Genomic DNA, 16,525 nt, shown 5'->3' with positions numbered 1-16,525 from the left:
AAATAGCATGTGATAAAAAAATGTTTCAAAAAACAGAGGCTGAAAGCAAAAATGTAGTTTTATACATAGTATTGCTTAGGAGGAATAGAGATTCAGTTACATGAAGAACCCAAATGAGGTTCAGAGTCTCATTTGCTGGATGCTGAATTACATATGGAAGGCAGTCACTGTCCTAATTGGTTTGCAAACCTACGTAGAAAAAGGAAAGGCAAAAGGAAATACTATTACCCCATTTTGCAGATGATCAATTCGGGCAGAGAGAGACAAAGTGACTCATCCAGGATTGCACAGGGAATGCGACGTGGGCTCTGAATCCCGAGTTCATGAGATCTTGTTGCTTTGTAGGCAAGAACTTCCTTTATCTCTAAAATGCAATGTGACACAGCTGCAATGAGAAAATTGAGTGACAAAATAAATATTAAGGAAAATCAGATAAAGGAACAGCTGCAGCTGCATTAAAATCTGAAGTGTGTATCGATTTTATGAATATCAGTTTAGGTGTTTTGGCTTTTTTAAAGAAAGAGCCGGGTTATATCAGGGAAAGGAGTATTTGTCACTAAGAACTTGCTGCAGTTTCACATATGTAATGCTCTAGTTTTTCTCTTACAGTGAAATTACTAGAGATTTTGAAGACAAAACTGTCATAAGGACTCTAACAGTTGCAAAAGCCACACCAGAAGACTTGAAACGGAATTATACTTGCTATGCCAGAAACGCCAAAGGCGAGGACCATAGCCAGGCCATAGTGCGCATGAAAGGTAAAATACTTGCAGAGCATGGGTGTGAAATGAGGCATGCTCAGAGAGGGCTGTCGGTCCTGCCTTGACCCTTGCCCTGCAAAACAGTAGGGGAACGAATAATTCCATCAGGCCTTTTTCCCCAACACACGCTGTTCTGTAGGTACTGCTGTATTATTGCTGTCATACTGCACCACTTCTTGGAGGCAGGGAGCAAAGGACGCATGTCACACGTGCCCTACCACGGTCAAGTGCCTGGGGGGAGAGAGGGGTGGATAGACCTGTTGTTCTCATCCCATCCATGTACCACAACTGAAGCAGACCTGAGGGGACAGGCTGCTCGAAATGATTTCAGGTTACTTGATTGCGTGAGGGTTTTGCGTGACACAACAGCTACCAGTTGGCATCCTCCAGAAGGCAGACTGCACTTGCTGACATTGCTCAGGAAGTGAGACAGTCTAACCACGATGCTCTGTGGTTTTACTCCTTGCTGTGATGATGCTCTAGTCTAGATACAGCCATCTCAGCATGGATGGTATGGACTGATCCAGCTTTGTTCAGTGTGGGGTTTTTCCTACCTCTTTCTTTCATCACAGATTTTGTTCCTGTTTCCCAGACTCACCTCTCAGTAACAGGAACTGAGCCTTCACTATAGGTATGTGAGGCTTCCTGATTAAGGTGGATATTTCCGCCTCCTTATCAACCTCATCTAGAGCTTCAACACCTGCTTGCTGTAGGTTGGACCTCCCCTCTCCCATAAGGGATGCTGCCCTGTCTTGTGCAGCTCATGCCAGACACCTTCTTTCCCCCACTCTGCCCTATTAGCATGGGAAGGCTCACAGAGCTCTTTACTGGAAGAGCTCTTTCTCTTCCTTCTTGGTACTTGTCCTCCTTCCTTTTTAGTCCCATTCCTTTAAGACAAACCTTTTCTGGATCATTAGGAAGGAACAATAGACCAAACACGCAACTGAGGCTGAAACCATCTGCCAGTGTGTTCATCCTACATACATAATTCTTCTGGGAAGATAATGGTTGTACCTGTAGCAGAAGTGAATCTAAAATCTTCAGATTCTTTCCTATACAGCAGTGCCTAAATGATGTTTTCTAGTGGACTGATCTGTACTAGCCTCTCTTTTCCTCCCCTGTCTGCTCCTGGGCAGTTGAGTGGGTTTGCTCTGAGCACAGACCTGGTTACTCACTGCCCCTCCTTTCTGCTCTGTTCCACAGCAAAATCCAAGAACCATCCCTGACCACTGCTGGCAGAGCAACCTTAAGCTAAGGTCACTGCAGACCATTCCACTGCGCATAGGAACATCAAGCATGCCAGAACCTAACCCCTCAGCACTTGTCATCCAGTTTTTAGCAAGTACCTATATATCTTGGCTTCAGCTCTTTCATTACATTAGGTTATATACGTTTCCTGCTTTTTCTGGATGATTTCCCTCTCCTTCTCATATACTTCTGCTGCTCATCACCTAATGAAAGTTGTTAAATTCCTTCCATTTTCTTTTTTGTAATTCAGTTTCTAATAAAAGTTACTAAATCTTGGAATTTGGTGATGTTTCCACTTACTGCTGTTCTTTTATCGTGCAGTGTGCCAGTGTGCATGTCAGCTGCCACCTGAATAGCCATAAAAACGGAGTTGCCCAGGGATACAGTTAGAAGAGTTATTTTCTGTCCTTAATACAAAGCAGCAGCAGTGGTGTGACAGACACTGTATGAGTTAGAGGGGGGCCTGTGATATTCTGGCTCGATGTCCACAGGTTGTCCTATTTGTTTGCAAGCATTTCAGCTCTTCTATAATGAACTCTGATTCTTCTTTCCTGGTAGAAAACAATCAGGCCATGGCTAGTTATATCCTTGCTGTCAGTCTGGGACAAGCCACAAGAACTCTGTGTATTTGATGGGGAGGGAAAATGGTTGCCATTGCCTTTATTTTGCTGCAGGTGAGCTTTGACTGGCTTTCCTAGAAGTAAGTGCTGTTGTGTTGCCCAAGAGTTTGCATATGCTGCTGAGAAGGTCATGTTCATGAGCTGGCTTTGGACTGTGCAGGTGGCTTCCATCAACAGGTCATTCTAACATCTGGCTGCTCCCAGGGTCTTGCTCAGAGACAGAAGTCCAGCCTGCGCTTTGACTTGCTCTGCCAGCCCAACCAGACCTAGTAATCCAGAATGGGGACTCCAGGCTGGCCAGCCGTCACGTGTCCTGCCAGAAAAGCCTTGGCTTGGCCACCTTCCTCTGAAGGGCCAGCTTGGCTCTTGGCTGGTCCTCTGTGGTGTTTGGCTGCATGTGACACAAGCTTGTTCCTGCTTAGCTGACAAAGGCCCAACCTGTTCTGTAAACCAGACCCCCTCTTTCTTTTCGAACCCAGTTGTAGCACCGAAGTACACCGTGGAGCTGGCCTGTGGACTGGGGGCAACCATCCTGCTCGTTGTGGTGCTGATAGTCGTCTATCACGTTTATTGGCTTGAAATGGTCCTCTTCTATCGGGCTCATTTTGGAACAGATGAAACCATTCTAGGTAAGGAGTTAAAGGGCTTATATTTATTTTATCATGCTACAGGCCAGACCCTTTGTTTTCATATAGGAATTTTCATATAAGCTATTTTTAACCTTCTTCACAGCATAATGACATTTTGACCTTCCATTTCTATACCTGCATTCAGTTGTGTGGGTTACTTTAGAGAAAGAGGAGTCAGGCTTGGGTCAGGGGAAAGAAGAGAGAAGTCCTCTGTATTCTCTGCAGAGGTGAAACATGGATGTGTCAGTCTCCCTGGGGGACTACTTTGCCGATGGCTAGCTGTTTCATCTGATCTAGATGGTCAAGATAAGTCACCAAGTTTCAGTAAGTCCCTGGTTTCTCTGGTGACTGTGTAAGGATTCACAAATCCAGGGTGATTTGCTTTAAAATGTGGGAAGGCATCCAAAAGGATGGATCTGGAAATCACCCTTCTGTCCTCAGTTCTTCCACAGCTTCCCTGTGCTACTGGGAGTTCATCTCTTGGGATTCTGAGCTGAGATCTCTTCCTCTGTAGGATGAGGAGGGTGTTCGAGCCCTCACAGCTTGTGGTGTGAACCTGCCAAGGGGGTGCGGCGGCTCTTGGAGGGTGTAGGCAGGGTGCAAGTCTCTGTCTGGTGGGACTGCTCATGTGGATAGACAGCAATGAGAGGAAGCGATGTCAGAGGTGTCAAAAGACAAAAGGACCCTGGACAGAATGGGTTGGTTGTCTTGCTGCGGTCTTGTGCCTTCAGCGACCCAGCAGTGTCTGGGTACCTGCACATTCAGGCTGGGTAGTCAAAGAGGCAGCACTGCTGTCTTGTAACTATGGAAATCGATGTGTCTTAACCTGTGGTGCCCGGGCTCAAAGCAAGCCTTCATAGCTGCTTTTCCCGTGAAGCAAGTCAAAGGCTCAGCATGTGCAGTATCACAAGTGTCTCTTCTGCCGTTTGTGTTTCTCTGCGCTCCCAACGCTCAGACGGGAAGGAGTATGATGTGTATGTGTCCTACGCGCGCAATGCGGAGGAGGAGGAATTTGTGCTGCTGACGCTGCGGGGAGTCTTGGAGAATGAGTTTGGGTACAAGCTGTGTATCTTCGACAGAGACAGCCTCCCTGGGGGAAGTGAGTATTTCACAGGGGGCTGTGCTCCCTGCGCATCCTCTCTTTATTGTTCTTTGAGGTACTGATAATTTATAGGAACTGGCCTATCCAGATTAACTTTATCCTTTGTTTTTTTCCCCATCTCCATTAACGATCTCTTGTTGGTATCTTCTAATGTTTTTGCTTCATGTCACAATGTCGCAGATGCTCCAGGCCACCAAAAGGGCTGCGGTGGGCAAGTGGTGGTTGTTGGTCGCTTCAGTTGCTCTCAGGAGTGATGTGCAGGAGCGATCGATCTATCAGCATGAGGGAACTGGACCACTGACCTTCATGCAAACCCTCTGAGCTGCCTTAAGAAAAGGGGATAAAGTCAAGGCTAGAAAGAAAAGAGGCAGGGGGAGTGCGATACTGGACCAGACTGGTAGCTCACAGAGGGTAATGGTGAGTGCCTGTGAAAACCTGGAGTGTCTGCCTCAGGGAGGTGTGGAGAGCACCATGCCAACATCAGTGAGAAGATAACGTGCCCTCCCAGAAGGCCTCCCACTCACCCTCATTAATTAGAGAGTCTGTGTCTAACATGGCATACAATTAAGTTGCTATGATTAAGAGTACTTTGTTGCAGGTAGTGAGACTCATCTCTTCGAGGGAACTGGACCACTGACCTTCATGCAAACCCTCTGAGCTGCCTTAAGAAAAGGGGATAAAGTCAAGGCTAGAAAGAAAAGAGGCAGGGGGAGTGCGATACTGGACCAGACTGGTAGCTCACAGAGGGTAATGGTGAGTGCCTGTGAAAACCTGGAGTGTCTGCCTAGGGAGGTGGTGGAGAGCACCATGCCAACATCAGTGAGAAGATAACGTGCCCTCCCAGAAGGCCTCCCACTCACCCTCATTAATTAGAGAGTCTGTGTCTAACATGGCATACAATTAAGTTGCTATGATTAAGAGTACTTTGTTGCAGGTAGTGAGACTCATCTCTTCAATAAAATGTAGATTTTTTTTTTTTTTTTTCACTGTTTCAAGCTAAATCATACAAGGTTCTGGACACGGCGTCTGCTGGAAGGGTGCAGGGAATCACCAAGAAGGGAGGTTTGTGAAACTCTCCAGATATGCATACAGTCACACAGGTGCCACAGCAAAGGCACAGATCCAGCCAACGCTCTCAATTTCCAGTGTCCTGGAGGCTCAGCTGGCTGTATGATCCCTGATGCCTACTAAAAGTTCAAAGCCTGAACTTTTGCCAGTGCAGATGTTCCCGCTTTGAATTCATGGGCTTTGGGTCAGGACCCCACTCATGACAGAACCTGTGCTGATAAAGTCCATTGGGGTCCCTTTTGGATAGGGCAGGAGGGACTGATGGAGTCCCAGCCCAGCTGGTGTGACAGAGGGAGCAGAATCAGTCTGGGATCTTTTATCTCTATCTCCTAGGTCGTTGCCAGGACACAGCACCTCTAAGTTTAAGGGCAGATAAAAACGTGTGCCTCAGGGGACAGGGAGGCAGCTGCAATCCTGATGCTGTTCCTTCTAGAGAGAGCCTGAATGACATGGCAGGGCACCCACCAGGCTCTATTTGCTTGATGCCAGTGCCAGGCTCAGAGCAGGTTTGCTCTGAGCTGTTCTCACCTGTTGTTCCTCAAGACATACATCTCCCTCCCGTTCCCTCTGCCGCTTCTCAACATCCTTCCCCTTTCCCTTTGGAAGGTCTCATTTTCTTCCCAGTGCAGCTCTCCTGGGTTCCCTGCCCTTCACCTTCACGCCCGGAGCACTCCTGCTCACCGTGGCAGTCACTGCCAGCCTCAATCCAGCACCAGCCCTCCGGAGCACTGCTGGTGTGGCTCGTCATTGCAATGCCATTTGCAACACTGCTGCGGCTTCCCTGTTGCTTCTTAGCTGGGATTTGACTAATCTCCTTCTTGGGGAAGCACACAGGCCAGGAAAAAGCTTTTGGCAGCTGGTGTCATGCCTCCAGAGTGTGCATCTGTGCCATGGGTGAAGGGTTATATTGTCCTTGATGAAGAAACAGTGGGAGATGGATTATTCTGCAAGTTTCCTGACAGGAACTAATCAAATGTGCTTGACAGCTAGATGAAGTTGCCTGTCAGCGATATTTTGTTCTCCATTGTATTTTCTGACCAGTCAAGAGCATTCCCTTGTCAATGAAGTGTTGGAGATCCTGCAGCAGAGAGTGCAAGCACCAAGATTCACACTTAAAAGGAATTTTCACATTAATTACAGAAAGGTGCCTAAGAACAGTCTACCTGCAGATGTTAGAAAATCAAAGAGGATCCACAGTTACTATGACATGTCTCCACCACAAAGGGTGTCACTTTTGGGACACTTCATTAAAAGTCCTCAGAGCAGTTTACTTGTCACTTCTAGAAACACTCAAATCTGCTTTCATCGATGACAGCAACAGGAACAGCTGGATGAGTAGCAGGAGTTAGGATGGTAGTATTTCCAAAGCAAATTAACCCATGAGGACACTCAGGGAGGGTGTAGATACTTATTGTGTGTGTTTGGTGTGGGGAAACTGAGGCAAGAGGAGTGAAGGGACTACCCAGAGTCATTCTGGACATCTGCCAGAGGAGGATGTAAGTGTAGGCATTCGGGCTTCCCGATGCCTCTTCAGGCTGAGTCTTTTCCTTGATGTCATGTCTTGTCCAGCTGGCAATTTTCCTGCTTTGCTCCAGAGAGCCTCTTTTTCCACTCTCGCTAGAAGGAAGCTAAACCTGAGCCTACCAGAGCAGCCCTCTTGGCCACATGGCATCCTCATAACATTGGGTGGTGTCACTGCCACGTAGTACAGTGCCTTTTAGATGTAGCTACTTCGGGCATCTCTGTGTAGCGTGAGGAGGAGGAAACACATCTGTAGGCAGCCTGGGGCTGGGAGTAGAAGATGTCATTGTTTGGGGCAGTGGGTACCACCCATGGTGGAGGAGGCCCTACCTGGAATCACTTGCAGGATTGAGAAGCACCAGTATAGTCTCTAGAGAGGGCCTCCAAGGCCCTTCAAGAGACACCTGGTGTCATAGTAGCAGCTCAGCAGCATGTTCTTAGCCATCACTAACCACCTCAATGTTTCTTTCTCCCAGTTGTCACAGACGAAACCCTGAGCTTCATCCAGAAAAGCCGACGTCTGCTTGTTGTCCTGAGCCCCAACTACGTCTTGCAGGGGACACAGGCCCTGCTGGAGCTCAAGGCTGGTCTAGAGAATATGGCCTCCAAGGGCAACATCAAAGTCATTCTAGTGCAGTACAAAGCCATCAAGAAGAGCAAAGTGAAGGAGCTGAAGCAGGCTAAGGCGGCCTTGACTGTCATTAAATGGAAAGGCGAGAAATCCAAGTTCCCAAAGGGCAGGTTCTGGAAGCAGCTGCAGGTGGAAATGCCAGTGAAAAAAATTAGCAGGAGTTTAAGCCTTGATGGGCTCATACGTATCCCTGAAAAATGTTTGACACCATCAGAAAACAAAACAAAACAAACCCCCAAAATCCACAAGTTAGGCCAGGGAGTGGGAAGGAATTCAGGGCTTTTGCCATGAAGGGCTGCGTCCCAAGCATTTTGGAGGACAGTCATGCCTCCCTACAGCTTTTCTACTGCTCTGGCAGTAGAGACACCAAAGATGCATACACCTCCTCTCTGCAAATGCACGTCCTTGTCATCAACCACACAAGCCCTGGGCTCAAGGTCTAAATTTGGGCTATCCAGGTGGGATGCAGCCAGCACCTATTTGTATAGGCCAGTACTCCCCCGTTCCCTCTGCCGCTTCTCAACATCCTTCCCCTTTCCCTTTGGAAGGTCTCATTTTCTTCCCAGTGCAGCTCTCCTGGGTTCCCTGCCCTTCACCTTCACGCCCGGAGCACTCCTGCTCACCGTGGCAGGCACTGCCAGCCTCAATCCAGCACCAGCCCTCCGGAGCACTGCTGGTGTGGCTCGTCATTGTAACGCCATTTGCAACACTGCTGCGGCTTCCCTGTTGCTTCTTAGCTGGGATTTGACTAATCTCCTTCTTGGGGAAGCACACAGGCCAGGAAAAAGCTTTTGGCAGCTGGTGTCATGCCTCCAGAGTGTGCATCTGTGCCATGGGTGAAGGGTTATATTGTCCTTGATGAAGAAACAGTGGGAGATGGATTATTCTGCAAGTTTCCTGACAGGAACTAATCAAATGTGCTTGACAGCTAGATGAAGTTGCCTGTCAGCGATATTTTGTTCTCCATTGTATTTTCTGACCAGTCAAGAGCATTCCCTTGTCAATGAAGTGTTGGAGATCCTGCAGCAGAGAGTGCAAGCACCAAGATTCACACTTAAAAGGAATTTTCACATTAATTACAGAAAGGTGCCTAAGAACAGTCTACCTGCAGATGTTAGAAAATCAAAGAGGATCCACAGTTACTATGACATGTCTCCACCACAAAGGGTGTCACTTTTGGGACACTTCATTAAAAGTCCTCAGAGCAGTTTACTTGTCACTTCTAGAAACACTCAAATCTGCTTTCATCGATGACAGCAACAGGAACAGCTGGATGAGTAGCAGGAGTTAGGATGGTAGTATTTCCAAAGCAAATTAACCCATGAGGACACTCAGGGAGGGTGTGGATACTTATTGTGTGTGTTTGGTGTGGGGAAACTGAGGCAAGAGGAGTGAAGGGACTACCCAGAGTCATTCTGGACATCTGCCAGAGGAGGATGTAAGTGTAGGCATTCGGGCTTCCCGATGCCTCTTCAGGCTGAGTCTTTTCCTTGATGTCATGTCTTGTCCAGCTGGCAATTTTCCTGCTTTGCTCCAGAGAGCCTCTTTTTCCACTCTCGCTAGAAGGAAGCTAAACCTGAGCCTACCAGAGCAGCCCTCTTGGCCACATGGCATCCTCATAACATTGGGTGGTGTCACTGCCACGTAGTACAGTGCCTTTTAGATGTAGCTACTTCGGGCATCTCTGTGTAGCGTGAGGAGGAGGAAACACATCTGTAGGCAGCCTGGGGCTGGGAGTAGAAGATGTCATTGTTTGGGGCAGTGGGTACCACCCATGGTGGAGGAGGCCCTACCTGGAATCACTTGCAGGATTGAGAAGCACCAGTATAGTCTCTAGAGAGGGCCTCCAAGGCCCTTCAAGAGACACCTGGTGTCATAGTAGCAGCTCAGCAGCATGTTCTTAGCCATCACTAACCACCTCAATGTTTCTTTCTCCCAGTTGTCACAGACGAAACCCTGAGCTTCATCCAGAAAAGCCGACGTCTGCTTGTTGTCCTGAGCCCCAACTACGTCTTGCAGGGGACACAGGCCCTGCTGGAGCTCAAGGCTGGTCTAGAGAATATGGCCTCCAAGGGCAACATCAAAGTCATTCTAGTGCAGTACAAAGCCATCAAGAAGAGCAAAGTGAAGGAGCTGAAGCAGGCTAAGGCGGCCTTGACTGTCATTAAATGGAAAGGCGAGAAATCCAAGTTCCCAAAGGGCAGGTTCTGGAAGCAGCTGCAGGTGGAAATGCCAGTGAAAAAAATTAGCAGGAGTTTAAGCCTTGATGGGCTCATACGTATCCCTGAAAAATGTTTGACACCATCAGAAAACAAAACAAAACAAACCCCCAAAATCCACAAGTTAGGCCAGGGAGTGGGAAGGAATTCAGGGCTTTTGCCATGAAGGGCTGCGTCCCAAGCATTTTCGGAGGACAGTCATGTCTCCCTACAGCTTTTCTACTGCTCTGGCAGTAGAGACACCAAAGATGCATACACCTCCTCTCTGCAAATGCACGTCCTTGTCATCAACCACACAAGCCCTGGGCTCAAGGTCTAAATTTGGGCTATCCAGGTGGGATGCAGCCAGCACCTTGTGATAGCATGGTATTTGTATAGGCCAGTACTCCTAGATCCAGTTCCTATGGGACCTTCGTTAGCATCCAGGACAGAGCTCCTTTCCTCTCCGAAGCGGCTTTACTCCTTCCTGGTCGTCGGTCCCTGTTGCAGAGGCTGGGGAACAGTTTGAAAGGTGGCTCCAGTATAGAGCCTTTCATACGTGTCCCAGCTATGTAGTCCTGATCACCTTGGGATCACAGATTTCTGCTTCAGCGGGGGGCCCGTAGACTCTTGAGGCTCCTCATCTTTGCTCCCTACATTTCTGTAGGAGCACGTGCATTCAGATAATTTGGCAATGTGAAATGGCTGTTACAAAAGCATTTTAAAAAAAAAAAAGCTCTGCCAGGTGATATTTGTATTGTAGCATTTCTACTAATAAGTGGTCAGTCTCTGGGACTCTGCAGTCTACCGAGTACCCCAGATCCTTAGGGCTGTAGTGCTCGCAATCCAGGGGAAACCTCTCAGTACAGGCCATGGAGCATGTCTGAGAGATGCTTCTTTGTAGAGTAAACTCAGGGACTTCACAAGCACTGCAAGGAACCCCGATTTACTACTGAACCCGCCTACTGTCTCTGCTGCTGGCTGGGGGAAGGCGTCATGCAAGGTGCTGCCGAGGCCTCTGGGATGACACTGGATATATGTTCAACTCCCCAGGAGATCCTACAAACTTATTTGAACTTATTAAAAACTACTAGCTTTGTCCAGCTGGGTAAGACTACGAGGAAAGGTTGGGAGAGTTGGGGTTGTTCAGCCTGGAGAACAGAAAGCTCTGGGGAGACCTTATTGTGGCCTTTCAATACTTGAAGGGGGCTTATAAGAAAGATGGGGACAGACTTTTTAGCAGGGCCTGTTGCAATAGGACAAGGGGTAGTGGTTTTAAACTAAAAGAGGGTAGATTTAGACTAGATTTAAAGAAGAAATTTTTTACACTGAGGGTGGTGAAACACTGGCCCAGGTTGCCCAGAAAGGTGGTGGATGCCCCATCCCTGGAAACGTTCAAGGTCAGGTTGGACGGGGCCCTGAGCAACCTGATCTGGTTGAAGATGTCCCTGCCCATGGCAGGGGGGTTGGACTAGATGACCTTTAGAGGTCCCTTCTAACCCAAACTATTCTGTGATTCTATGAAGACTCAGTGTTCTCTGCCTGGGTATGAACAACCTCACCATTCATAATTCAGGGCTCAGGTTTAAACTAGCCTTGGCTTTACAAAGCAAGTCTCCACCCATCTTGTTTCCAGCCCAGAGCTGCAGAACAGAGGATGTATCTCAGCTTCTGCAACCTTTGCACAAAATGGAAATATAAAAAACCACTGAGCACCAGTCCTTGCTTCAGTGGGAGGCAGCAGGCATAGGAGAGGACCTGGTGAGTTAACCCCTGGCAGACAGGCTTTTCAGACTGAGGAGGTGAGTGTCCCTTCCCTTGTAGGACAGACCAAAGCCCAGCGGGACCCTGGCATTAACTGGTACTGTTGTTCACAATGTTTTCATGTAAAACTGCAAGCTCTGGGGGTGTCTCCATACTCCTGTAGCTCCTAATGCAAGGGCCTGCCCACTTAATTGTGGAATTCAGTATTACGCACACTAAGTGCATGCTTATTTTCTGTCGATAACGGCTGCTCCTGAGTCACCTCTGACTCATGCTTTTGCTTTGTTGGTGTCCAGTGGGTGAAGCATAGCCATCCATAATGGCGTTAAAAAAGCACTACAATTTGGAGTCTATGCACTATTGAGGGGGGCCCGAGAGGTCCAGAGGAAGCGGCGTGGAAGGAATAGTGCTGGAGCAGGCTCCGCTCCCCCGGGAGCTTTAGCACTGGCTTTGCTGGGAGGTGTCAGACCGGGGTAAACCCCAGTCCCAGCTGTAATGCAGATCTGTAAAGCACCTCAAATACACCTGCCATTTCATCCTGTGCCACATGTGGTTTCCATTATGGGATTCTGTCACAGCATCTGTCTAGTTCAGTTGATTCATTTGAGTTTCTGTGCTCTAACCTAACATATATCAATATGCAGCTCATACAAAGTTCCTCATTGTTATTTCATGGGGAAACAGCGTGGCGCAAATTGGAAAAAATATCTTCCCCTCCCCATGCCACTTGATGTTGTACAGCTGTTCCAGAGTTTTCCCTTCTCTTTTCTGTATGTTTTTGCCTTTGTGTTATTTGGTCTGTGAAGTGTCAGTATTATTTTATTTTGCTTTTCAATAAAACATTTTCACTTTTTCATTTCAGTCCTTGTGCATTTCTCATAAGTATCATTTTCCTCCCCATTACGTCTGCGAAAGGCCGTTAAAGACAGATGACTGTGCATAGTCCAAGCATCACAATCATTTGGGGACACCTCCTTAGAGGGGGGCATTTTCCTAGCTGTTTCATGGTGTGCCTGCAGAGATCCTGAGGCACCACTACCGCTACCAGGGCCATGCAAGCAGAAACACAGTGACATGCAGCATTCGGATGTCACCCAGCAGTGGACATGCACACACAGAAAGTCTCTGACCTGCAGATTGCTCACTCAGCAGTCATAAGATAGAAAGATGGGAAAGAAACACCATCCCTTTGCTTGAGAGACCAAGCCAGAGTGTTGAACAGAAATTTTGGAAATCTGCCCTAACCACAGAAATCAAACTCACTCTTAGGCTGCTTTGCCCATCACCTCCCAGGTAGTTGGCTAGAAAATGTTCGTTCAGCTTCATATTTTCTCATCCAAGCCACTTTCTTGGCTTTTTCCCTTGTTTGTATGCTAGCAGGTAAGTTGAGAGAGGGCCTAGCACTTCCAGACCTTTAGCAAAATGAATACTTGTGACAATCTATGGATTTGGGGTCTATGGGATATGAGTATGGGATGTGTGACCCCCCAGCTTTTATTGGGCTGGGACAAATTGTGGCTCTTCTACTCCTCTGTTACATCTCTGGGGTGCATTAGGGGAGACACAAGTAACCACCAAAAATACGCAGTGACCTTCGTAACCATGTAGTAATGATGGAAGTTTTTTAGTATGAAGCAGATATCCAAGAGTATCAAATTTTCAGCTCTGTTGGTACCCAAACCCCTGCAGCATTATTGCTGCCTGTCCCGTCCTCTGCTGTTGGTGTCACTGGGAGGAACCGTCCTGCCTGCACACTCTGAAGCAGCCACTCAGGATTTTTTGTGAGCTGGGATTACATTGTAAACTGAACATCCCAAGGTATCCTGGTCAGCCAAGTCTAAATGCATCCCATTCTCAGAAATAAAAATCTATCTTTGGGAATCTGAGCATTTTCCCTGCCAAAAAAATGTTGCGTCTCAAAAAGTGTTGCAAATTCAAAATTGATAAAAGAAAACCATCACCGTCAGCTCAATCAAAACATTTAACGTCAGTGGTGTTGGAATCATTCACATTAATTGAACCTGTGCTTTTTGAGCAGGCAGGTAGAATAGGTGACCTCCCAGGGGCTGCTCCTGCCTACATCTCACTGTGATTCTGTGATTCCTGTTTCAAAAAGAAAGACCTTTCAAACCAACAAAGGAGCTTTTTCTTTCACAAAATGTTGAAGCTTGGCTGATTTCAAAATAGATCTCAATCAGTTATAGAAAGGTTTGAATGAGGTCTGGACTCAGTAAATTGGGAGATTGCTGCCAATTCTTTGTGCCTTTTAAATAGGGTGGTAAGAACGTTTCAGGGCGTTAAGTGACAATTCTGACAGAACTGACTTTAGCATCTACTTTTGGTTTCGATGAATCAGTGTTTTCCTGTGTGTGTCAGGGGTAAAATCCCCCTAAAGCTTGCATACAAGAAAAAAACACTCCAAATAGTTTGATTTAAATTCCAGTATTATGTTAAAGAACCAAATGGTGCCTTACTTTCTCCATTAGGATATTATTGTTCAGTCATTTTTCCTGTCCCAAGTTCTTGGTCCCCAAATAATCTAGTGACAATGAGTTTTACAGCTAGTCATATATCTCTGAAAAAAAAAGTATTGCTCAGTACAGTATTAAAATAAGATGCATTCACGTGCAACACGGTGCACCTTCTGCTGTGAGATAAGGAAAGAGACAGCCAGGTGCTGGAAGAATGAGAGGCATTGCCACTGCAGGGAAGGAGCGGTATTTTTATTTATACAAAAGACCAGTGTTCCACTGGCAGGGAGGGAGGGGAGTCTCCAGACTGAGGATTCAAGGCTTTAGTAGTGCGAAAGGCAATGGAAGCAGCAGGTAGCTCTTCTCCCCAGAGCAGCTTTTTGCAAGATATTCCTACCACGTTTTCCTCAGAGTGTGCAAGAGCTCTTACTCCAGTGCTCCCTGTCCTGCTTGAACACCACCTTGTCCTCAGGCCTGCCCCCCCATCTCAGGCACTAGCACTCAGTCAGTGGGTGGGGGTTTTTTTTAAGTTTTTACAGTTCTGTTAATCAGCGTGGGTTAATTTGCTAAGTGCCACAGCCCTATTAATTCCCATCCTTTCCACTGCTCACCCATTAGCCATGACACCGTCAATATGCTTACTGCATCCCAAGCCACACATAGAAGTCCAAGGACATCCTTCAGGTTTGCTGCTTTTCAACGTTCATAATAAAAGAGATGCTGCCCTTGCCTGGCACCACTCCAGCTAAGCATCTTGCTGAGCTTTACAAACTGCAATTAATCCCAAGAAATGCTTTGAAGGACAATATTTTCACCCCCCATGACAGCTAGGGGAGCTGATAGAGAGGTTTAAGGCTGACATTTTTGCTTTCTAAGTTTGGAGGCTTCCATTTCTAGATGAGAGAGCATGAGAGGGAGGGAGGTGGGTCTTAGCCTCGGCAGTGCGAGCTGTGGCATGGTGACGTGATTGCTTCACTTTGTTCCCTCCATGCAAAGGGCTACCAGAGCTGTGGACAGGCGGTTCCTGAACAAGACCTGTCCTTTATCAAACGCCTGCACTTCCCTGGGCAGGAGTGATGCCGTGCAGGGCAGAAGTCAGAGTATGGTCCTGGCTTATACTGCCATCCTGGCTTCTCGCTTACCACTTCAGCCTTCTTAAAAACCAACTGCAAAGCAAAAATGCTGCTATTGCTCCCACAGTCCCTGCCGGCAAGAGCGTGGGCAAGTTGAAAGGCACTGGGTTTGCGCCAGGTTTCCCTCTGTGGGAAGCGGGGATCTGTGCAGGTATGCCACCAAACAGCTTCCTTCGGCTTTTCTCTCCTCACTCCCTCCGCCTTGTACACCCCAACTCCTCTGTCCTTGCACTCTTAGATACCACTGAAGCCGTGTTCGACTTCATCCAGAGGAGCCGCAGGATGATCGTGGTCCTGAGTCCCGATTACTTGACAGAGAAGAGCATCAGCCTGCTGGAGTTCAAGCTGGGCATCATGTGCCAGAACGCCATCGCCACCAAGCTCATCGTGGTGGAGTACAGGCCACTGCAGTGCACCCACCCCAGCATCCTCCAGCTGAAGGAGTCTGTCTCCTTTGTCACTTGGAAGGGGGAGAAGTCCAAGCACTCTGGTTCCCAGTTCTGGAAAGCGTTGCGGCTCGCCCTGCCGCTGCGCAGCCTGAGCGCCGGCACCGGCTGGAATGAGAGCTGCTCCTCCCAGTCGGACATCAGCCTGGACCCCGTCCAGAGGAGAAGGAGCCGGTTGAAAGGGCAGCCTGACCCACGGGGTGCCGTCACAGGGACTTTCGCTCCTGGAGGGACAGCCCCGGTCCCCGAGTCAAAGGCCAAACACCGAGCCAAGCACTTCTTGACGTGCCGGTGTTGTGGGACCTATTGCAGTGGCAGCAGCAGACTCAAGCGCAAGCATCGGGCTGTGGCTGAGCCCAAGTGGGACACTCATCTCTGCAAGCCGGGCTTGGGCAGGCCCACGGTGCAGGGGGTTCAGGGCAGAAGTCGACCCGAGCCCCCGCCGGCACAGGATCCCGCTCTCGCCCTCTGCCATTACAGTGACCTGTCGAACAACAACGACTTCTACGTACTCTAGCCAAGAGGCTGACGGCACTGCAGGTGCTGGGCCGGCAAAAGAAACTCAATGAGGCCTCAGCTAAGATATTTTTACCATATCACTGGCTGACGCGGTGTCGTTCACCATCAGTCCCATGCCAGCACGGAGGACTGCAGCAATATCACCGGTGCTGGTGATCTGAGCCAGGGACCTGCAGCCACACACAGAGCAGCGGCTGGGTGCTGCCTGCCTGGGCCCTTCTCCTTAATTTAAATTGCAAAGTGGAGCTGAAAATGTGTTTCTCTGGCGTTGCTTTTCCCCAGCTGTGGTCGTGTTTGCTGCAGGGCTGCTGCTGGGGGTCGGGTGCGGGAGGGCAGGTCCCCGGCCAGGGGTGGGGGGGGGGGGGGGGGGGGCCGCCGGGGGGGGGGGCGCCCCCAGCCACACCTGGCAGCCCT

General features: G+C 48.5%; 1 protein-coding gene across 2 annotated transcripts in view; it reads left to right on the top strand.

The window, feature by feature from the left end:
• Positions 1-16,109, top strand: part of IL1RAP (interleukin 1 receptor accessory protein) — a 34,733-nt gene extending 18,624 nt beyond the window's left edge. Inside the window, exons 7-10 of one of the 2 annotated variants that reach the window (XM_009282355.1) lie at positions 610-758; positions 3,109-3,258; positions 4,214-4,357; positions 15,385-16,109. In XM_009282355.1, coding sequence (XP_009280630.1) covers positions 610-758; positions 3,109-3,258; positions 4,214-4,357; positions 15,385-16,109 — 1,168 coding nt within the window. Of the gene's footprint in view, positions 1-609; positions 759-3,108; positions 3,259-4,213; positions 4,358-7,425; positions 8,045-15,384 lie in introns of those variants that run through there. The other variant, XM_009282356.2, reaches the window with a different exon arrangement.
• Positions 16,110-16,525: the final 416 nt, after the last annotated feature.

The sequence above is a fragment of the Aptenodytes forsteri genome, unplaced genomic scaffold (genome assembly GCF_000699145.1).
Source record: "Aptenodytes forsteri isolate BGI_AS27 unplaced genomic scaffold, ASM69914v1 Scaffold404, whole genome shotgun sequence".
In the NCBI taxonomy this organism is placed as follows: domain Eukaryota; kingdom Metazoa; phylum Chordata; class Aves; order Sphenisciformes; family Spheniscidae; genus Aptenodytes; species Aptenodytes forsteri.
This window is presented reverse-complemented; position numbering and strand designations above follow the sequence as displayed.